General features: G+C 46.2%; 1 protein-coding gene across 1 annotated transcript; it reads right to left on the bottom strand.

Moving 5' to 3' along the window:
- Positions 1 to 1,626: 1,626 nt before the first annotated feature.
- On the bottom strand, positions 1,627 to 21,964 carry LOC148335896 (cytosolic carboxypeptidase 4-like). The gene is made up of 4 exons (XM_088298985.1): positions 21,743 to 21,964; positions 5,404 to 5,467; positions 1,918 to 2,064; positions 1,627 to 1,631 (listed from the first exon to the last, which is right to left on the bottom strand). Exons 1-4 carry the CDS (start codon positions 21,797 to 21,799, stop codon positions 1,627 to 1,629), a joined length of 273 nt encoding a protein of 90 aa, XP_088155111.1. The 5' UTR covers positions 21,800 to 21,964.
- Between the last annotated feature and the right edge of the window lie 771 nt (positions 21,965 to 22,735).

The raw sequence follows: 22,735 nt of genomic DNA on the forward strand, positions 1-22,735 counted from the left end.
GCCTTTTTACCTATGTCACAGTCTGGAAAAACACAGATGCGATGTAATGGAGATAAAAGTTGGCAGTTATTGTGGTGTAAAGCTATGTAAAAGCTCTTCAGCGTGTCCGTCGAGTCATCCAACGCCTCCTCGAGAACCACCTGTTTGTGAAGCCTGAGAAGTGTAAATTCCATGTCCGTTCTGTGCAGTACTTGGGCAACATCATCGCCTAAGGCCCACTCCGACCAGACCCTACCATGAGCCTTGTTGTGAGGTACTGGCCCACCCCTTCCACTCGGAAATAGCTGCAGGGCTTCCTCTGATTCGCCAACTTTCACCAGAGGTTCATCCGCAAGGTGGCCTGCCCTCTCACCTCTCTCACTTCCACCTTTATCCCGTTTCAGCGGACCCCTGCAGCTTCCCAAGCGGTCATCCATCTTAAAGAGCTGTTCACCAGTGCCCCGGTCCTCAAGCATCTTGACCCAGCACAGCGATTTAACGTGAAAGTAGATGATTTGGAAATTGGTGTAGTAGCTATCCTGTCTCAGCATGATCCTGAGATGCAGAAAATCCATCCCCGTGCCTTTTTTCCCCATTGTTTTTCCCCTGCTGAAAGGAACTATGATGTCTGTAACAGAGAGTTATTGGCAGTCATGTTGGCATTACATGAATTGAGGCACTGGCTCGAGGAATCCGTCATTGCTTTTATCAACTGGACCGACCATAAAAACCTCGCCAACCCTCGCTCTGCCAAGCGGCTCAACCCTCATCACACTCGTTGGTCACTGTTACTCTGTCTGTTCAATTTCACCCTCTCCTACCAGCTGGGTTCCCACAACACAAAACCAACCTCCCTTTCTTCAGTTGAAATACTTTTCGGGGCCTTTGCAATACCCTCTCTTAGTTCTTGCTTGCTGTGAATTTCTCCCTTCATTCTTTTCTCCAATACAAGCTCTATTGGGTTTAGGTCTGGTGATTGACTTGGCCAGTCTTCCACTTTTTCTCCGTGATCAAGTCTTTTGTTGTGTTCGCTGTGTGTATTGGGTCATTATCTGGTTGCATGAAGAAGCTTCGCCTGATTAGTTTGGATCCATTTTTCAGTGACATGGCAGGCAGATATAAACAACTATATCTACATTGTCGATAGCTCCTGCACAGCTTACACTTTCCCGCTTGCTATACAGAGTTCATCAGGGGGAGGATGGCGAGATGAACGCTATTATTTTTCTAATGCCCCCCTCACCTGGCGACCAGTTCAGGGTAAACGCCGCCTACTGCCGAAGATAGCTGGGATAGGCTACAGCACCCCAGCGAACCTTGTGAGGACAAAAGGTCATTAGCGAGCCTGTACGAATGGGAATGGAGTCAGTAAGGTTTTTACATCCTTTTAATAACACTTGCTCATTTCCCAGCCCCTCATTCCTTCGTCCAATCACAAATCTTACAGCAGCCGTGACAGATTCGTGATTGACTGTTAGCGCGGCAGGAGGCTAGATAAAATGGTGGTGTCCCTCTCTGCTGCGGCTGCTTTGGCTCACGGCCAAACTAGGACTAAGCGTGACATGAAAAACCACTGCAATACATAATAACAGCTCTGTGGATCATTGCTAAACCTATCTATCACCGCCAGTTTGTGTTGTTGTTGAATCAAGCTGTTTGGGAAAGGGAACAACAGTAACTGTATCAGTAACAGTAACAAGTATCTGATTACTTAGCTGTAAGGTAATTACTAAAATCTATTTTAGTGGGTACAGCAATCTTTCAAGATGTTTTTAAGAGTATTAAAGTGTTATGTTATTGTATATGTATGGTTTAAACTGTTGTAGGCAAGTGATCACTGTTAGGGGAACATCAATAACGATTCTGTCAAGGTCTGTCTCTAACCTCTGCTAATAGTGCAGGTGGGAGTCCGCTGTTTTTTCTTATGAATGTGGTTACCTTTACATCCAACTTTGGCCACCAGGTATAGTATGGGCAACAGAATGGTGTAGTCGGGACTGGACCTACTGCCGTTTTTGATCAGCGCATTCAGCAAGGCTTCGCTTCCACCTTTACTGATCATGTAGTGAATACGACGATCTGTACCTGAAACAAATGGTGATGGTTAAATGGGCACTGGTGCTCTACTTGCAGGAATTTAAAATATGAAAACAAAACAACAATGAACCTTACGAGCAATACCAGCCATAGATTTTGTGCACATATGTACCCTACAAGTCACCTTCTTTTAAATGTGCTTTATGCTGCTGCAAACGCTTCTGAAGCTTGAGAGTAGAACAGCTGTATATTTGGGCAAGAGGCGGGGTCCACCTTGCACTGGTGCAGTCCAATCACAAGAGTCATGGGGGACTTGTGAGGATGCAGGAGTCCCCAGAGGAAACCCAGGCAAGCACAAGGAGAAATTTACAAATGAAGGCTGGAGCCAAAGTTTCAACACAAAACCTCAGGAATGTGAGGCAGAAGTGATATCCACTCGTTCACTATGCCACCAATCCCAGATGTCTGTCATGATCTGTCCAGGTCGACTTTGGTTTTGGTTTAGTATTTAGTTTCATTTATTTATTGTGTCCTTCTGTCTGCCTTGTTAGGTTATTGGGTCCACCTGTGCTTGTCATTCAGGGCCCTTGTGTTAGCTAATCAGCCCCCCCCCCCAACTCTTTGTGTCTTGTCCAGGTGTTCCTCATTGTCTCGTCAACTTGTTTGTAATTATTTCCCTGCTTTCTTCAGTCCTCATTGTCCTCTGTCATGTCGAGTTGCTGTTCATTTATCGTCCAAGTCCGTTTTCCTTGTGGTTACTTTGATCCTTGTTGTTTTGGACTGGTGTTATTTATTTATTTATAAGTGCAGTTATCTTGTTTGCCCTAGGTTTTTTTTTTTCCTTTTTTTTTTTATTTTTGACCTTAGCATCACAATGTCTGACAATGCAGTCAGCCTCCGAGCCATAACATCACCAAAATTTATGAATGTGATAATCATTCTGTGAAATTAAAAGAACGAAATGGCAGGTGAAATAAAGAAAATGAATATCACAAAAATGATCAAGTATATACTGTAAACTTAAGCTTGAGTACTTTAAAATTTTACATTTTTTTGGGCATTGGGACTCAAATAAATGTCTTGGATTAGAAACCATAACTAATCATACAGCTAAAACATTTTACATATGAAGTGCAAAAATGAATGTAAATAGTGTAAACGGTTGAAAAATAAAACAAAAATAATCATCCTTGCTTTCCGAGCTGCTACGTCATTTAAAACATCATTATAAATGAACCTATTTTCCTGCATTGTCTTGGATTAGTGCTGCAAAGACATGTATCAATATTGTATCTTACTATACTCAGCAGATGCGGTGTGGTTGCCGACAGGTGACCCCTTCTTTGGCTTTTAAGTGATTTGCTAGGTCCCAGCTTATTATTATTATTGGCTGCAGGACTGCATCTTGCGGCTATTAATAATGTCGAGTGATGTTAATACATAATAGGGTTTCCATTCCAATATTCTTTTGACGTAAATGGGGCGTCACTGTGGAAGACAGGTGTTCTGAAATTCCTTCCTACCCATCGAGACGTCCTACCAATGCCTAGTGCATGCGCGCGCAGTGATTTCGTGGGAAGTTTGGATCTTTTTGTCCTACCTGTCATTTGTTCGATTAAAAATGGGGACTACTTAATATTTTTATTTTCATTGAGTCTTATAAGAATTTTTCACTGCCTCAAAATACACTGACATGTGTTGAGCACATTTCTCACGCAGTATGTATGCCACACTCGTTTGATATCGCCAGTAAAAGTTATATATATTAAACTGTCAGGATGTCCTACCTGCTTATGTCTACGTGTATTTTACTAAAAAAAATATTTTAATTCTGCATGTAAACAAGACGATCTAAAAGCACACGGTAGTACTTTGCTGACAAATTAGCTTCTGGTAGGAAGTTTCGCATGGGTAGGACATTTTGACAGATCGGGCTGTCAAATCAGCCTCCGGTAGGACGATTTGTACGGGTAGGACTTTTGGCAGAACACCGGTTAGCACGTCCGCCTCATTGTAGAGTTCCAGGGCATCTGGGCTCCTTCTTGTGTTGAGTTTGTTTTCCTCATGCCAGCATGTCTTTTCTCAGGGTACTCCGATTTCCTCCCACATTCCAAAAACATAAATGCTCGGTAAATTGAACACACTAAATTGTCCCTGAGTGTGATTGCGAGTGTGGATGGTTGATTGTTTGTATGCCTTGCGACTGGCTGGCAAACAGGGTGTAACATTGCCTGCAGACCAAATAATATATATAATGGATGGATGGATAAATTAAGTGAAAATGCACAAAAGGAACATACGACCTGTCCCGTTTCCATTTGTTATTATTTTGGGAATGAGAGAAGAGACTGCAGCATGACATGACGTCATATGCGAGCGTCTGTCTGCCACAATACACTCAGCTGACTGTCAGCCTGATTAATTAGGGTTTTTTTGTTTTCGTTTTTTTAAATTTTCTAATTATTATTAACACCAAACAGACAGCACTGACTTTCCTCCATATATTCGTGTAGCTCTGTTGCTTGAATGGTGCCATTATGCGACCACCGCAAGTAAGAATGATCAAAGACATTTACAATGCATCTACAAAGACGCCCTTCGAGTACCTCAACGGCGCTGCCATATTGGTAGTGGAAAAGCAAAAATAACAGTGAAAATGTCTCGTTCGCTTGCTCCTTGAGATTGAACTCAACCATCGCTGTTGATCACATGATGTCATTCTAACTCAAATGTATGAATATTATTTGATGATTTTATGGCGCATTCAATAGCCACATCAAATATGGCGGACATATCGCTTAGGTTTAGTGGGTGTTGCAGAATGAAAAGAAAAATGGAGAAAAAAATATATCTTCATTTTGGAATATCCAAAGAGTTTGTTGACTCGTTTAAACATTTATGAAACAATTCAATTGGCTGTTTAGTTGTCGACACTAATATAATACAGTATGTCCTTCCTCACTTATCGTACAGTGACGCGCCTCAACAGTCTAAACAGACAACCAAGCATCTTGTTGGGCGGGCACGGCCCCCTATGGCCCGCCCTTAGTGACAAGTGTGTTTGGACCATGGTGTGCAACATCAGACATAACACAGTGGCTCTACCAGTATTACACCTGTCCAAAACCTGAAATGATAAGTTACCCAATATAGGTATGTTACAAAAAATATATAGCATTGAATAGAGATTTTTGACATGGATAAAATCAACCCAAGTTTGTAAGAATTGATCAAGTCCCAAGGATTTTATACAACATTGCATGACTATAAATTTTTGTATGTGATGAAAATGCAAAATGCCAATACAGCTAAGATTTGAATTATTATTTTTTTATGTATGCATTTCACATGCTTAGAGGGGGTCATTTTATTTATTTCCATGCTCACCTACAGACAGAAGTTCATCCAAGATATTGAGAACACTCAAGGTGCTCTCGGCATCCCCAGAATTCTGAAGAAAGAAAGAAAAGCACCATTCTGATCACAAAACACGCTTTTAAGGTGAGTAAATCTCGTGGCCAAACAGGCTGCTTACTTTGACAAAAATGTGCATGAGAGACAAACAGTGTGGAGTTGGATAGGCGTCTGTAAGGATTTTGCTAAAAATGTGAGTAACAGCACATGAGGTTTTATAAAGAAGGCTCACTTAAAAGATGTTAATAGAATTTTGTCATTATTGTATTTGATATGGACATCACAAAAACATTGGAGACATCAGATGCATTTTTCAAGCGTTTTAACATGAGTGCCTGACTAAAACTGGACTGTATACATGCAGCACTTCCGCGATTGATGTCATAAGGCACCAAAGCTTCCAGTGCAGAGGAGACTTTAGCAGAGCGCACTCTTGATGTGACGCAACCCTAGCCCTAAGTTCTCAACCGAATAAAAGAACAGGGACAGCTCCTTTCTTGGACACGAGTATTACCCAAATTCTAAAACTACTAATAAATGGGATGTATCCATATACAAATGCCACAATACGATAATATCAGGATATGAACCCCAAGATAAGATGATATTGGGGGGACGGTAAAAATAAGTCTCACAATATTGTAGAAAAACACACAATATTGTAATAAACAAAAACAAAACTCAAAAATAAAATCACAATACTGTGTTTTTGTTTCATTTGCTTGCGTGTGTGTGTGTGCGCGTGGGTGTGTGTGGTTTCTGTACACAAAATAAAATAAACATGAGCATGTATTTCTGTATACAATGCTAATTAGTTGTGGTCCTAATTGTCCATGTAGTTCAAATAGTACAGTTAACATGAATCTCAATGTACATATTGTGCTGTGAATATTGTCACCGGTGTTGAGTGCTCATTTGCCCCTCAGAACTGATTGTACTGTGATATTGTAAAATATGGGCTAAACTTTCCTTGTTATATGGCAACACAATATATGGAGAGTATATATGCTCAAATAAATAATAGCATGGTCCTAGGCTCAATTAATTATAATGTTCTGAATGGGGTACAAAAAAGATATGGGATTAATTGATATAAATTGTAGTAGAGAGTATAATAAATTTGAACAGTACCATCAAGACGCTATAAATTGTACCTGTGAATACTATAACCCTGAAGATCTAAAACAAAATGATTTTTTATTTTCAGTCATGCACCTAAATATACGAAGTCTTAAAAAAAACAACATGATGAGCTGGTTTTGTTTCTTGTTTCTTCAGTAAAAGTGCGAAATGATATGACTGTTGATGATGGTTGCTCTGATTCATTATTTCTTGAAATAAAAATGGCAAATGGGAAAAGTCTCATTATCGGAGCAATATACCGGCCACCCAATTCTGACTATGGTACATTTAGAGCTCACCTTGAAAGTCTTCTCCATCTTCTAAATCAGACAAATAAAAACTGCATTATTATGGGAGACTTTAATATCAACATATCAAATAGGGATACAATAGGAATGGATTTTCAAAATATTCTCTTCTCCTCATCTTTTTATGCAACTATTGATAAATATACGCGAGTTACAGAGAAAAGTAGGCCCATTATTGACAACATTATTACCAATATACAAAACTCTGGAGTTAAATCCAGTGTATTATATTCAGATATAACAGATCATTTTCCCATTGTGTTTCTTATGAACTGGAACAAAAGGCCACTTGTTCCATGTACCAAGAGAATAGTCCAGATTCTAACTGACAAAACCCTTAAAACCCTAACTCAGCATCTCCAAACAAAAAACGGGGATGCTATTTATTGTTCTAATGATCCAAACAAGGCATTTGACTACCTAATTCATGAAATTAGAGCTTCTATTAATGAAACTATTACAGAAAGGATAATAAAACGAAATGAAATGAAAAATCCCTGGATTACAAAAGGAATTCTACGGTCTATTCAAAAGAAGACTAAACTTTACAATCAGTATTAAAAAAGTCCAAATAATATAAATAAATGCAAATACACAAGATATAAAAACAAATTAACAAATCTAATACGAGTTAGTAAGCAAAACTATTTTTCTGACCGATTTAAAAATGCTTCCAGCGATCACAAGAAATCTTGGAAGGTGCTGAATGAGGTAATTGGCCGAAATGCAAAATCACCAGTTTTCCCTGACGCCGTAATGCAGACCCAATCAAATAAAACGACAAAGGCAGATAATTTACCAGACAATTTTAACAATTTTTTTGCCTCTGTTGGAAAAAATCTATCTCAACAAATTTCGACAACAGGAGGGTCAAATTACAAATATTATCTAAAAAAGAATTACCCCAATTCATGCTATTTTACTCCTACTTGTAAAATAGAAATAACCGATATTATAAACTAGATGAAATGTTCACACACAACTGGCGCTGATGGTATTAGTAGTAAGATTCTTAAAACCATTGTGCATGTGATAGCTGAGCCACTTGCTCATATAATAAATTTATCTCTCCAGCTCGGCGTTGTTCCAAAGCAAATGAAGGTGTCAAAAATCCATCCATCCATCCATCTTCTGTACCGCTTCTCCTCACTAGGGTTGCGGGGGTGCTGGAGCCTATCCCTGCTATCTTCGGGCAGTAGGCGGGGGACACCCTGAACTGGTTGCCAGCCAATTGCAGGGCACAGAGAGACGAACAACCATCCGCACTCACACTCATATCTAGGGGCAATTTAGAGTGTTCAATCGGCCTGTCATGCATGTTTTTAGAATGTGGGAGGAAACCGGAGTACCCGGAGGAAACCCACGCAAGCACGGGGAGAACATGCAAACTCCACACAGGATAGCCGGAGCCGGGATCGAACCCACGCCCGATGCTGCCTCTCACTGTGAGGCCATCGTGCTAACCATTCGGCCACCGTGCCTCCCGGTGTCAAAAATAATACCAGTATATAAGTCTGAGAACATAAATGAAATGCAAAATTATAGGCCCATATCAATATTACCAACCCTTTCCAAAGTACTGGAAAGAGCGGTCCACTTGAGATCGGGAGCCTACTTAAAAAAACAAAATATACTGGTTTCATCACAGTAAAGTATATATAGTAAAGTAAAGTATATATATATATATACAGTGAACCCTCGGTTATCGCGGTTAATGGGGACCGAGACCACCCGCGAAAACTGAAAATCCGCGAAGTAGCGGCGCACCTTCAAAAATGCTTAAAAAAAAAAAAGTGCGAAGTAGCGGCGCACCTTCAAAAATGCTTACAAAAAAAAAAAAATATATATATATATATATATATATATACGGGTAGAAAGAGAGAGAGTGAAATTCATGTTATAACAAAAAAAATAAATTATTATTAAAACTTATTATTTTTTTATTCCCCAGCCATTATTTTTGTATTTATTCAATTACTTCTTTTTGTATTTATTTAATTACTTTGACTTTTACCTGCTGGTACGCCGTCCGGTGTGCCCTGTGAAATGAAAGGTGGCATTCTTCATTTATTTATTTATTCATTCATAACTGACAGCCTCGCGCTCCGCTCGTGCCCGGGCGGAAGAGGTGCTCCTCTCCGGCTTAATTGTCACGCACGCCGGACCTGCTCCCCCGAAGCTTGTCTCCGTTCGGTTGAACTCGGTTTCATTTCGCCCCGCCCGTGCCCCGGGCGGAAGGTGCTCCTATTCGGCTTAACTGTGACACACGCCCGCCCTCCTCCCCCGGAGCTTCCATTCGGTTAAACTTAGGGGCCGCTTGGCACCACCCGTGCCCGGGGAAGGTGCTCCTCTTCGGCTTAACTGTGACGCGAGCATGCCCTCCTCCTCCGGAGCTTCCATTCGGTTAAACTTAGGGGCCGCTTGGAACCGCCCGTGCCTGGGGAAGGTGCTCCTCTTCGGCTTAACTGTGACGCGAGCATGCCCTCCTCCTCCCGAGCTTCCATTTGGTTAAACTTAGGGGCCGCTTGACACCGCCCGTGCCCGGGCGGGAGGTGCTCCTCTTCGACTTAACTGTGACGCGAGCATGCCCTCCTCCTCCGGAGCTTCCATTCGGTTAAACTTAGGGGCCGCTTGACACCGCCCGTGCCCGGGGAAGGTGCTCCTATTCGGCGTAACTGTCACGCACGGAGCTCCGGAGCCCTCGTACGGTCCGAACCGCGCGAAACGTCGCCCCGGATTGTGCCCGGGGGAACGTGCTCTTCTTCGTCCACTCTCCTCTTCGCCCACGCTCTTCTTCGGCGCACGCCGGCCGTCTAACCGCTCCAGCGCCCCGTCGTGCCGCTCGACGAAACTACAATGCCCCCGAATATTTTTTAGACCCGCGAAGCACTGAACCCGCGAAAGGTGAACCGCGAAGTAGCGAGGGTTCACTGTATATATATATATATAAATAAATTTGCATTTTTATAGTAGGTAGATCATTTTGCCTAGGTCATTTTATAAGTAGCTCGCATGGAAAAGTGTGAGCACCCCCGCTGTGCAGAATAAGCGGTGTGGATAATGACATATTAAACTAAACTCACATTTTATTGAAGCTTAATCTGGCTCTGCTCGCTATCAGATTTATTATATGTTTTTAATTTTGATTTTAGCTAATTTTTATTTTATTTTGAGTTTAATTCCATCCATTTCTTATCTAAGCTGCTTATCCTCACAAGGGTAGGACGTGCTGGAGTTTATCCCAGCTGTCATCGAGCACTGGGTCGTGGCACCAGACGGGGATCATTCGTGGGACCAGACCTTGAACCCGTGAGATGAAAGGAGAAAGGAAGAACGATTTCAACTGACATGACATAAGATCGAAAAAAAAAAAAACTGTCTCGTGTTGTCATGTCTCTGTTTTGTTGTCTGCCCATCTGGAGTGTGGGCGTTACCCTCCGGCAGTCGTTCTGGGAGGCGTGCCTTCCAGCCACGCACCTGTGGCTCATCTCAAGTCAATTACCATGGACTATTCAAGGACTTGCTTGCCGACCACACAGTGTTGGATTATTCACGTTGCTCACAATCATTGTATCCAAGTGTTGAATAACTAGACATAATGTTTTTCCCGTATTGTCTCATATTATAGCTGCAAGTACTTTCATCATTTTTGCTATTTGTTTCTGTTTAATACATAAGCGAATTGAATTATCTTGTTCTTTTGAAACAAGCGATTTTTTTGTTTTTACTGTGCCTTGAACCTTGTTTTCTGCAAGCATTTTTATTTCCCCTCGTTTATTTCCTGATAAATGTTTTACCAGCGTCATTAGTTGAACTTTGTCAGTCTTGCGTTTTTTTCTGTAAATAAACCTTTAGTTAAAAGCATCTTGCCTTGGACTGTGCTTTAGAGTCCTGCCTTTTTTTCTTTTTTCAATTTCTGAAAACAAGAACGCAAAAAGTGTGAGGGACGCTACACATTGTGAGGGCTGCATTTTAGGAGCACTTCTTCTTGGTGACATTAATCTTGGGTGCGTGTCCTCGCAAGGATAAAAAACATAGCCCAGATATGTGACTTGTACTATTTCCTGAACTCCAGAGAATTGAAGAGAATATCGGAACAAATTTGGATCAGTTGTTTAGTCTTTATTTGAACATTTTCCTTCATGGATATACAAAGGAACATGCATTAAATAGGTTTTGTTAATTAAACGTGTATTCCTTAGTAATTAGCATTTGCTTGGTGACTAAATTCCAACACCGCCAACTCGCTGTTTGAATTTAGTGGGAGGTCCCTCCATATTTTGTAAAATGGCTGTTCAATATTCACCAACAAACTAGGTTGTTATCTTAACATTGGGTCACATTTTGTCATGCTTGTCTGCATGATTCTGCCTGTGGCAGCTGACAGGAAACAGTGAATTAAGATTCAATGGTAAGAAAAAACCAGTTGCCAAAAGTCTGCAATGCTGCATAGGGATCATTTGGATACTCGTGGAGTTGACTGCATTACTTTGTTTTTCTGAATTTCAATGAAATATAATCCCAAAGATTATCAGTGCCTACCTTGCCTTGAGTGATTCACCAAATCTGAATGGTTACACAACGCGAGAAGCAGCATAGCACATATCTTTCTGCCCTTCTTTGACAAGCACTTCCTAACACTCCCTTTTACAATTTGCATTTTCTTGGAAGACAGTTCGACCGTTTAGAAAGTTGTTGTATTGTTTTGTTAAAGTTTAACGTGTCGACATGGGACCTGCTTCGGCATTCATTCCCAAAACTCAGCTGCCCCCCCCACAAAAAAAACCCAACAACAATGTAGTGTATTTTTATATCCACTATTATGAACATTTTAGTAATTATCTTTAAATAACTATGAGGGAATTGGAGACTAAAGAAGTGACCACCCTTTGTATTGAAATTCCAATGTAAACGAGGTATTGCCCAGGAGGACAAAAAGGCTTGACCAGTATTTAAGTGTGGAGCAATCAAGGTGGTAGTAGAAGTCAGGATGGCACCAGAAGGCCACTTCAAAGGGCAACTACGTCTGCTCTCACCGTAGGGGGCTTTGGGGGCAAAATCGAAGACTAGTACAATGAGAATGCATATGCAACAAGGTAAAATTAGATATTCATGTCCGGTGTGGCCATTCCCTATAAGAAGGGAAGGCCGGAGAGAAGGGGAAACCTTTTCCCTTTTTCTTTTTGGGGAGACTTTTTTTTACATCAGCATGTGACGAGAATAAAATCTCTTTCTAACCAAAATGGCTGTGTCGGAGAAGTTTTTTCCATCACCAATTCTGCCATGCTCTGCAACCTGTTTGGAGGGAAGCTGAGCCAGACCCACACGTCAATAACAAAATATACCACAACAACAACAAAAAACGTCCATGCATGACAAGTGGCTAACAGCAGAGGTTTCATAATTTATAAACATTAATTAAAGATCATTAGCTGGCTAATTTCCATTTTGCATCCACTTACTGGACTACAAAACACACCTAATTAAAAGCCACAATAGGTAAACGTATTCATAAAATCCGATTTGTACATAGATTAGCCGCGAGTCTCCGCGTTATTGAATGGGCAATTATCTATATTATAAACAGCTTTTTTTCCCCAAATGATGCTGAACGCAGCTCTCGTTACACAGCGAACCGGAACCTTTCTCCGACTGTCACACGAGGCAAATTCACAGATGAAGTCGGACTGGGGTCGCACTGTAGAAAGGGCTGTATTTATTGTACTTCGTCCCTTTGCTCAAAGTAAACATAACTTAAGCTGCCTTATTTTGTCCATGTGGATCTCTTCAGTGGTTTTGCAACTTGTGACTCTCTCGCTTGTTCCTCTCGCTCACTCACTCTTTCTCACTCATTTGTTCTCACTCTCACAGTCTCTCCCTCGCTCTCGCTCTTTCACTTGCTCTTGATTGCTCGCTCTCAGTTGGGGTTTGGGGCTGACAATTTTTATGAATAAGCCCGGAGGGTCGAGGCTGAAACAGTACCTAGATCACGGGCAGGGAACTAACCGGCAATAAAGGGTCAAGTGCCCAGCTGTGTTGACTCCTTTAGGGGCAATTAAGGGACGGACGAAAACCCACTTCCGGCCTTGCTTAGTCCTTTTAAAAAAAAAAATACTTTCCTTCCTCCGTCCCTGAAATGGGCGTCCGTCCAGGACCGATGGACGTTTGTGTTTCGTCCCTGGGATGAAATGCTCATCTCTGAAGAATTACTTATTAAAAAATATGATTCAATTGTAGAAGCTTGTATTCAAATTTCCACCATATCCAGAATTACCTTGGACAACTTTTGCAACCATTCATTTGTGGTGGTTCGGCGAGTTGTTATTGTTTTCAGGTCTCCGGCAGTTTCCAGCCAGGCACGCCTCCGGCTTGAGAAGGCGTCGGCTCCTGCGCACCTGCTGCTCATCAGCGGCAATCACCACCGGTATAAGACCCAGCCTCGCCAGGAGCCAGACGCCGGATTATCCCGTGACCTAACGTGGTATTGGCTCATGACTTCGCTTGCTTCGCTCTCGCCTGATCTGTCTCCTGTACTTTCGTGTTCCCCGTCCAGTACCCGTCCGAGCCAGTGCTCCCGCTGCCTACCTCCGAGTTCCCGATCACCGCCTGCGCCATGCCCGCTCCGACCCTGCCTGCCTGCCGCTTCCCGCTTCCGGCGCCTCGTCTGCGTCTCCCCCACGACGCCGATCATCTCGTCCGCGCTCCCTCCGCTACGCCGCCTGCCTGCCTGCCTCCCGTCGCTCCCGCTGTCTCGTTCCCGGTCCACCTCCAGCGTCCCGCTCCCGCTGCCTCGCCACCAGCCCGCCGATTGCCGCTTCCGCAGCCTCGCCGGACTCGCCACGCCGCTCCACCACCAGCACCCCCTTCCCGGGTTCCGATCTCGCTGCTTCTCTGCCTCCCTTCTCAATAAAACCTCTTCTCCTCACCCCGGTTGCTCTTGGGTCCTATTTTCCCTCCACACGGTTCACCGAACCATCACAGTATAATCCGGCCTCAACAATGGACCCAGCGACCCCGGATCCCCTCAAGGAGGCTCTCTCCCTCCAGGGAAGACAGCTAGGGTGCCATGAGAGGATGTTGCAGGAGTTCATGGACTCCGTCCAGGCACTCCACCACCAACTCACGCACCTCTCCAACCAGGTTAGCTCTCTCTCTTCCTCCTCCGATTCCCCCGGTGGCGCTCCCCCGGTCCCCCCTACTCCCGCGACGCTTCCTCCGGGCAGTAGGGAACCTCATTTCCCCACGCCGGAGCCTTTCTATGGGGACTTAGGTTCATGCAGCCATTTCCTTCTCAGTACCTCGCTGGTATTCGACCTGCAACCCCTCAGTTACCCTTCCGACCGAGCCCGGATTGCCTATATGGTCAATCTGCTCCGCGGCCGCGCCGCGAAATGGGCTACGGCCTTGTGGGAGGCTTCGTCGCCTGCGATGTCCTCCTACCCCGACTTTTGCCGAGAACTGCGGCGCGTTTTCGATCACCCCGTCAGGGGACGCGAGGCGACCCGAAGGCTGCTCGCTCTCCGGCAAGGCTCCCGATCCGCAGCCGATTTTTCAATAGAGTTCCGCATCTTGTCTCACGAGAGCGGTTGGAACGAGCCCGCTCTCCGCGAGGTTTTCCTCAACGGGCTGACCGACTCTCTTAAGGACGAGTTGGCCGTCTGCGACGAGACCTCCACCCTCGAGGATTTAATCGCCCTCGCCATCAAGGTCGACTACGAGAGCGTCAGGCCGACCGGTTGCGGAGGACGGCCAGGCCGGCCGCACGTCCCGCCGCGCCCCTCGCCGAAGCCAGCCCGCCCGGTTCGGCACAGCTTCCCACTGGTCAGGAGGAGCCCATGCAATTGGGTAGAACACGTCTGGACGCCCAGGAACGCCAGAGACGCCTGGCTAACCAGCTTTGCCTCTACTGTGGCAACTCCGGACATTACCTCGCTACCTGTCCGGTCAAGCCAAAAGATCAGGCTCGTCGCTGACCAAGAGCCCATCGGCGAGCCTTGTCGCGTCTGCTACAGGCTCTTCCCCTCGCATGTCAATGGCCGCTCGAATCTTGTGGCAACACCAGTCCCTCACAGTCTCCGTCCTGGTCGACTCTGGAGCAGATGGGAATTTCATGGACTTAGCCCTGGCTCGCCGACTATGAGTTTCCCTGGAAACTCTCCCTTCCCCCCGGCGAGTGGTGGCGCTGGATGGCCACCTCATCGCCCAGGTCTTCCAGCAGACCACTTCCCTCACCCTCATCGTCTCAGGAAACCACCGGGAGTCCATCCAGCTGCTCCTCATTCATTCACCCCAAGTTCCCCTGGTCCTAGGGTTTCCGTGGCTCCAGACGCACAACCCCTCCATCGACTGGAGGAGGTGCTCCATCACAGGTTGGAGCGAATTCTGCCACTCGCAGTGCCTGCGCTCCGCGGACCCGGCTCCCTCGTCTCCGACCCCCGCTCCTACTCCCCCAGACCTTTCCTCGGCGCCCTCCGACTACCATGACCTCGCTCAGGTTTTCAGTAAGGACCTCGCCCGCACCCTTCCTCCCCATCGACCCTACGACTGCGCCATCGACCTTTTCCCCGGGGCTCCCCTTCCCAACAGCCGTCTGTACAACATCTCCCGACCGGAAAAAGAAGCAATGGAGACATACATCCGTGACTCCCTTGCCGCCGGTCTCATTCGGCCCTCCTCTTCTCCCCTGGGAGCTGGCTTTTTCTTCGTAAAGAAGAAGGACTCCTCCCTTCGCTCCTGCATTGACTTCAAGGCCCTGAACCAAATAACCGTGAAAAACAAGACCTCGCTTCCCCTCATTGACCCTTCGTTCGAGCCCCTCTGTGAGGCCCAGATCTTCTCCAAGCTGGACCTCAGGAACGCCTATCATTTGGTCCGTATTCGTGAAGGCGACGAATGGAAGACGGCCTTCAACACCCCCCTGGGCCACTTCGAGTATCTTGTAATGCCATTCGGGCTCACGAACGCCCCGGCTGTTTTCCAAGCCTTAATGACCGATATTCTCTGCGACATGCTGAACCGCTTCGTTTTCGTATACCTGGAGGACATTCTCATCTTCTCCAGAACACTCCAGGATCATCGTCGACACGTCCGTTTGGTGCTACAGCGGCTCCTCGAAAACCGCATGTTTGTCAAGCCCGAGAAGTGCGAGTTCCATGTCCCTTCGGTGCACTTCTTGGGATACATCATCGCTCAGGTCCAACTCCAGCCAGATCCCGCCAAGATCCGGGCGGTGGTGGAGTGGCCCACGCCCGCCACCCGCAAAGAGCTTCAGCGCTTCTTGGGCTTCGCCAATTTCTACCGCCGCTTTATCCGCGACTATAGCAAGGTAGCCAGACCTCTCACCGCGCTCACCTCCACTTCCACCCCCTTCCAGTGGACCCCGGCGGCGTCCCGAGCTTTCGATCATCTCAAGGAAGCCTTCACTAGCGCTCCGGTGCTTAAACATCCCGATCCTTCACATCAGTTCATCGTCGAGGTGGACGATTCCGACACCGGAGCAGGGGCCGTTCTCTCTCAACGGGATCCCAAAACACAAAAGATTCACCCCTGTGCCTTCTTCTCCCGACGCCTGTCCCCAGCGGAGAGGAACTACGACGTCGGAAATCGCGAACTGCTGGCGGTTGTGTGGGCTCTCCAGGAATGGCGACATTGGCTGGAGGGCACCTCGATTCCCTTTCTGGTATGGACGGACCATAAGAACCTTGCCTACCTGCAGTCCGCCAAGCGGATGAACCCTCGCCAGGCTCGCTGGAACCTCTTTCTGAGCCGCTACAACTTTTCCCTCTCCTTTCGACCCGGCTCAAACAACGGCAAGGCTGACGCCCTCTCCCGCATGTTCTCGCCTCCCGCCAGTCCAGACACACCGGAACCCATCCTGCCGCCCTCGTACCTCCTGGGAGCGGCCGTCTGGGAGATCGAGCACACGGTGAGAGAGGCTCAACGGAAGCAACCCGATCCCCGGCCGGGCCCCTCCGACCGTCTGTATGTCCCTGACGCCGTGCGGTCCCAGGTTCTCCAGTGGGGGCACTCGTCCTCGCTCACATGCCATCCGGGCGTTACTCGCACCCTCCGGTTCATCCAAGAACACTTCTGGTGGCCCAGCATGGCCAAGGACAAGCGAGAGTTCGTACTGGCATGTTCGGTTTGTGCTCGAGGGAAGGCTTCTCACTCAGCCCCGGCGGGTCTCCTCCGTCCCCTGCCTATCCCGAGCCGTCCCTGGTTCCACATCGCCGTGGATTTTGTCACAGGCCTCCCCCCATCCGATGGACACACTGTCATACTCACCATCATCGACCGCTTCTCCAAGAGTGTGCACTACGTTCCCTTTTCCAAGTTGCCCACCGCACTGGAGACAGCCAAACTTCTCACCCAGCACGTCTTCCGACTCCACGGCATCCCGTCGGACATAGTCTCCGACAGAGGTCCCCAGTTCTCGTCACAGGTCTGGAAAGAATTTTGCAAGGCGGTGGGCGCTACGGCCAGTCTCTCCTCTGGGTACCATCCCCAGAACAACGGGCAGACCGAGCAGGCCAACCAAGACCTGGAGGCGGCGCTGCGGTGCGTGGTGGCCCGTAACCCGGTGTCATGGAGCGAGGCTCTGCCGTGGATTGAGCACGCCCACAACTCCCTCTCCTGCGCCTCCACAGGTATGTCTCCCTTCATGGCCTGCCTCGGCTACCAACCCCCCTTATTCAGAGAACAGGAGCATGCGGTGGCGGTTCCCTCCGCCAAGGAGCACCACCGTCGGGTCAAGGGAGTCTGGGCCGAGGTAGAGGCTTCCCTCACCCGTTCGGCGCAGCGGAACAAGCGCCTAGCCGACCGCCATCGAACTCCGGCTCCAGAATACAAGCCCGGCCAGATGGTCTGGCTCTCGTCTCGCGACCTTCCCCTGCTGACTGATTCACGTAAGCTGTCCCCTCGATACATTGGCCCCTTCCCCATCACCAAGATAATAACCCGTGCTCCGTCAGGCTCAAGCTTCCCGACTCCCTAAAGATTCATCCCACATTTCACGTCTCTCTCCTCAAGCCTGTTTCCTCCAGCCCTCTGAGCCCTCAGACCGTCTCCCCTCCACCCCCCCTGATGATCGACGATCACCCGGCATTTACGGTGTCCAAGGTGTTGGACGTGAGGCGCCGGGGAAGAGGGTTCCAGTATCTTGTAGACTGGGAAGGTTATGGCCCAGAAGAGCGCTCTTGGATCCCTCACAAGCTCTTCCTGAACGATTCCCCGATCAGGGAATTCTACGCCTCACACCCGGACAAGCCGGGTAGGACGCCAGGAGGCGTCCGTTGAGGGGGGGGTACTGTGGTGGTACGGGTTTGGGGGGCCTGGCGAGTTGTTATTGTTTTCAGGTCTCCGGCAGTTTCCAGCCAGGCACGCCTCCGGCTTGAGAAGGCGTCGGCTCCTGCGCAGCTGCTGCTCATCAGCGGCAATCACCACCGGTATAAGACCCAGCCTCGCCAGGAGCCAGACACCGGATTATCCCGTGACCTAACGTGGTATTGGCTCATGACTTCGCTTGCTTCGCTCTCGCCTGATCGCCTTGACGCTCACGTCTGTTTGTCTCCTGGACTTTCGTGTTCCCCGTCCAGCCGTCCAGTGCCCGTCCGAGCCAGTGCTCCCGCTGCCTACCTCCGAGTTCCTGATCACCGCCTGCGCCCTGCCCGCTCCGACCCTGCTTGCCTGCCGCGTCCCGCTTCCGCCGCCTCGTCTGGGTCTCCCCCACGACGCCGATCATCTCGTCCGCGCTCCCTCCGCTACGCCGCCTGCCTGCCTGCCTCCCGTCACTCCCGCTGTCTCGTTCCCGGTCCACCTCCAGCGTCCCGCTCCCGCTGCCTCGCCACCAGCCCGCCGATCGCCGCTTCCGCAGCCTCGCCGGACTCGCCGCGCCGCTCCACCTCCAGCCCCCCCTTCCCGGGTTCCGATCTCGCTGCTTCTCCGCCTCCCTTCTCAATAAAACCTCTTCTCCTCACCCCGGTTGCTCTTGGGTCCTATTTTCCCTCCACACGGTTCACCGAACCATCACATCATTATCGTTGCAACCTCCCAAATTTGGATTAACAATGTAAAGGACATGAATTTTAAACTTGAAGGTTATGAAATGATCTGGAAAAACTGAGAAAATAAGAATGGCGGTGGTGTGGAGCTGTTCATAGAAGCATTCATGGAGCCTTTCCCAGCCGTTTTTTGGCTGTAGGTGGGATACAACAGGTTCACACAGGAAGGCCTATACAAAAGACCAGGGTCTACTATAGATACCGTCAACAACTGGGTTGAAGAAAAAAAAATTAAACCAAAAAACACAAAACTACGATCTTTTAATACCATCACAGGAAGATGATGAATTTATGACTATTTTAAAAAGAAACATACCATATTTTCACAATCATAGTTGTGCAGTATTGAAGAGCGCAGACTCAGTTGTGTGTGCTTTTACTGTATTAAGCACATACAAAGGGCGCACATTATTAAAGGACGCAGATAAATTAAGTCATGCCTCAGCACTAAACAATACATGCATGGATGCTAGTATGCATTTTGAGAAAAGCATCTTTGAAAGGGCTAAATAGAGCCAGTACCATCATTCGCAGTCCCGCTGGTGCTTAGACAGCTTTTTTGACAATGCAACCAGCAATAGATTAGATATGTTGCCACTGTATCTGATCACACTATGTCAGGGGATGTATGTCCTCGGCACCATACTACTTACAGTCACGGTTTTAAATCCAAACCAAAACTATCATCCAATATCAACTGAGCCGCATACTAGCAAAGAATGAAACAACCAAAACAAGGAACAAAGAAATCAAATTCACACAAAATAAGTGATGCAAAGCATTCTGGGAGTCTTTCAGCCTCAGCCAATCAGAAGGCTGGTTAGAGAGATGATGTGAGTGGTGTGCTTTGGGGAGAGTGTGTTTATTTAATTTATTTGTTTATTTTCTCCAGTGTCTGAAGTATAATCTGTGAAGTTTCTTGCTTGCCATAATATTAATAAAAAGACAGGCTTTGACATTGTGGACAACTGCCTTATTATCCAGCTTTCTCCCACACGTACCTACTGGCCTGTTGTCAACTGACTGTCTCAAACACACCAACAGAAGTGTTCACTCAATGTATCTCTCTCAGTCACTTCTGCAGTGCAGTGCAGTGCAGTGCAGTCTTAGATTTCACCAACATGTGGCGCTAGCATGCACTGTGAAAAGCCCCCAGTTGGTCATGTGCATTGCTCAAGGGAATGACACGTGTTCAGATCCAAGGTCTCAGTCTGTACACTAAGCTACCCTGTCTATTTTGGGTGAGCTTTGGGACTTTTAAGTTCGCCTTAATGGTCATGACAATATGGTAAATATAATGGTTCAAAAAATCTTTAAAAAAACATGTAAAAAAAAAAAACCAGAATATAAATATAGGAAATATTAAAACAAGTATTATATGAATATGTAAAAAAAGAATACTTTAGTACAATTCTATCAAAAATATATGTATTATATTAAATAGACGCCACGGTGGCCCGACTGGTTAGCATGATGGCCTCACAGTGAGAGACAGCATCGGGCGTGGGTTCAATCCCGGCTCCGGCCATCCTGTGTGGAGTTTGCATGTTCTCCCCGTGCCTGCATGGGTTTCCTCTGGGTACTCCGGTTTCCTCCCGCATTCCAAAAACATGCAATGGCAGGCCGATTGAACACTCTAAATTGCCCCTAGGTATGAGTGTGAGCGCGGATGGTTGTTCGTCTCTGTGTGCCCTGCGATTGGCTGGCAACCAGTTCAGGGTGTCAGAAGCACACCCAGCCTGTCTTTCGTGTGTAATTTACCAATACACGACATCAGATCGAATGTGAAATATTGCTTTGTTCATGCGTGCTCACTCAGTTTTCAGGAGGGATGACAAGAAACTGTTTCCAATATTTATAAACTTGCAGTTGTTGTCTACATATTTAGAAACTATTGTCTAATCGTAGTAATCATCATTTATCTTTATTTATGGATTTGTTTTATGAATACTGTACTGAATATGATCAGAAATGTAAAATTTTATGTAATGGTATGACAAGATAAATTACTTCCTCATACCCCATTTTGAGTATGTGTTAGTCTGACATATTTTTAATTTGTGTTTCTATTTTCTTCATTGTCATAGGTCAATGCATATTTTTATTTCACTTTTAATTTGAATATTACTTTATTTAAATGTTCGAAACACACGCCCTGCATAAATAGTAAAGTAATACATCACTTCCTTTCTCATGTTTGTGATATAAATTTTTATTTTCATTTAAATTGAGATGGTGGAATGTTTGTGAGCGTGAAAACTGACATGCGAACAAACCTTTCCTGTCAAAGGATCACTGAAATTGGATGGGCTAAAGAGAAGACATTGTCAAAGTCAATAGAGCACACATCATTTGATTCTCTGTATCGCTTATCCTCACAAGGGACGAGGGTGCACTGGAGCCTTTCCAATGCAGATAACTTGGGACAAGAGGAGTGGAACACATCCAGAACTGGATACCAGCCAATAAACAGTGCACAAATATACAACTGTTCGCACTCACATTCACACCCATGGACAGTTTAGTGTCATCAATTAACCTACCATGCATGTTTTTCAAATGTGGAAGATACCGGAGTACCTGCTGAAGACCCACACATGCAGGAGAAGAACATGCAACATTGCTGATTTGAACTGCGAGGCGAGTGCGCTAACCAGCCCATCCTCAATGTAAACAAGCTTAAAAAAAAAAAGTAAAGGTTGTATGAAAATGTAATAATGCCTTTATAAATCTCATCTCCTACTAAATAACACCTATCATATAAAGAATACTTGTTTGATGCTCTACAGTATCATAATGCGCAGTTGCGCTGTGGATTCCTACCTGGAGAGTCGAGAAAATGGCTTCAAAGCCACTGGAAGAGTTTTGCGAGACAGACATTCTTGGTTGACCCTGCTCTTGTCAAACAGCCAGGCAAAAAATGGGGACAAGTAGGTGTTTTAAAAATGTTAAAAACTAAAATAGACTTATAGACCAAAACCATCAAGAAACTCGTGGGGTGTCCAAAGCAAAGAAAAGGAGCTGTCGTGGAAATCAAATGTGTGTCCCGCTGTCATACACAACTGTCAAACATAAAGTATTTGACCCCTGGTTTTTGAGAGAGAGAGAGAAACGGGGAGCGAGAGAGGGAGAGAGAGAAAGCTATGCAGACAGACAGACAGACAGAGCACCTCCTCTAAAGTCCACTGGGAATAATCAGGCAGCCTCCATGTATGAATGTTTAGCAGTAGTGTCATCCTGTCAGTGCGTCTCTTTATTTTGAATGAAGAACCATTGTATGTTTTCCAAGTTCAATGACTAGACTCATGACCATGTTGGTTGAATGTGCATCGTGTGTCGAAGTCCTCACATATGCTTGTGCATATGTAACTCTATCCCCCCAGGATAAAGAGCTCTAGAAAACATTTGTGCTGTGGTGTTGAGAGGTCTGCCACTAAAAAAAGGATTTGACAAGACCAGCTGGGCAGCTGCACAGCAAACTATATTCAGTGGTAGGATTCATTCACAGAGAATTAATGGCTAAGTACTTATGTTTGGCACTGGTAAAACATGCACACGTAATGTACACATGCACACACACACACACACACACATACTGCAAAGCCACCACTGCTTTTCTTCTGTACTTTGCCGACACATATAGCTGCTAAAATAAGTGTGCGACTCTCACTGAGCTTGCATTGAGTAACCTTTTATTGCTATTGTTTCACACGATTCAGATTGTAGTTTTTGTTTTCCTGACGGTAATGCAGCCATGTAAGTAGTGAAAGGTTGAGCAGTAGGCAACCCCTCGAGGGATGCATGCTCCCCCATGAG

Source organism: Idiotropiscis lumnitzeri, chromosome 6 (assembly GCF_059441095.1).
Source record: "Idiotropiscis lumnitzeri isolate Australia: NSW breed Sydney's pygmy pipehorse chromosome 6, RoL_Ilum_1.0, whole genome shotgun sequence".
Lineage (NCBI taxonomy): Eukaryota > Metazoa > Chordata > Actinopteri > Syngnathiformes > Syngnathidae > Idiotropiscis > Idiotropiscis lumnitzeri.

Coding starts and splice junctions, on each gene's coding strand:
- LOC148335896 (XM_088298985.1), bottom strand. CDS start 21,799: ATGTCTGTCTCGCAAAACTCTTCCAGTGGCTTTGAAGCCATTTTCTCG. Junction 5,468..21,742: donor CCATTTTCTCGACTCTCCAG/GTAGGAATCCAC, acceptor TTCTTTCTTCAG/AATTCTGGGGATGCCGAGAG. Junction 2,065..5,403: donor GGATGAACTTCTGTCTGTAG/GTGAGCATGGAA, acceptor CATTTGTTTCAG/GTACAGATCGTCGTATTCAC.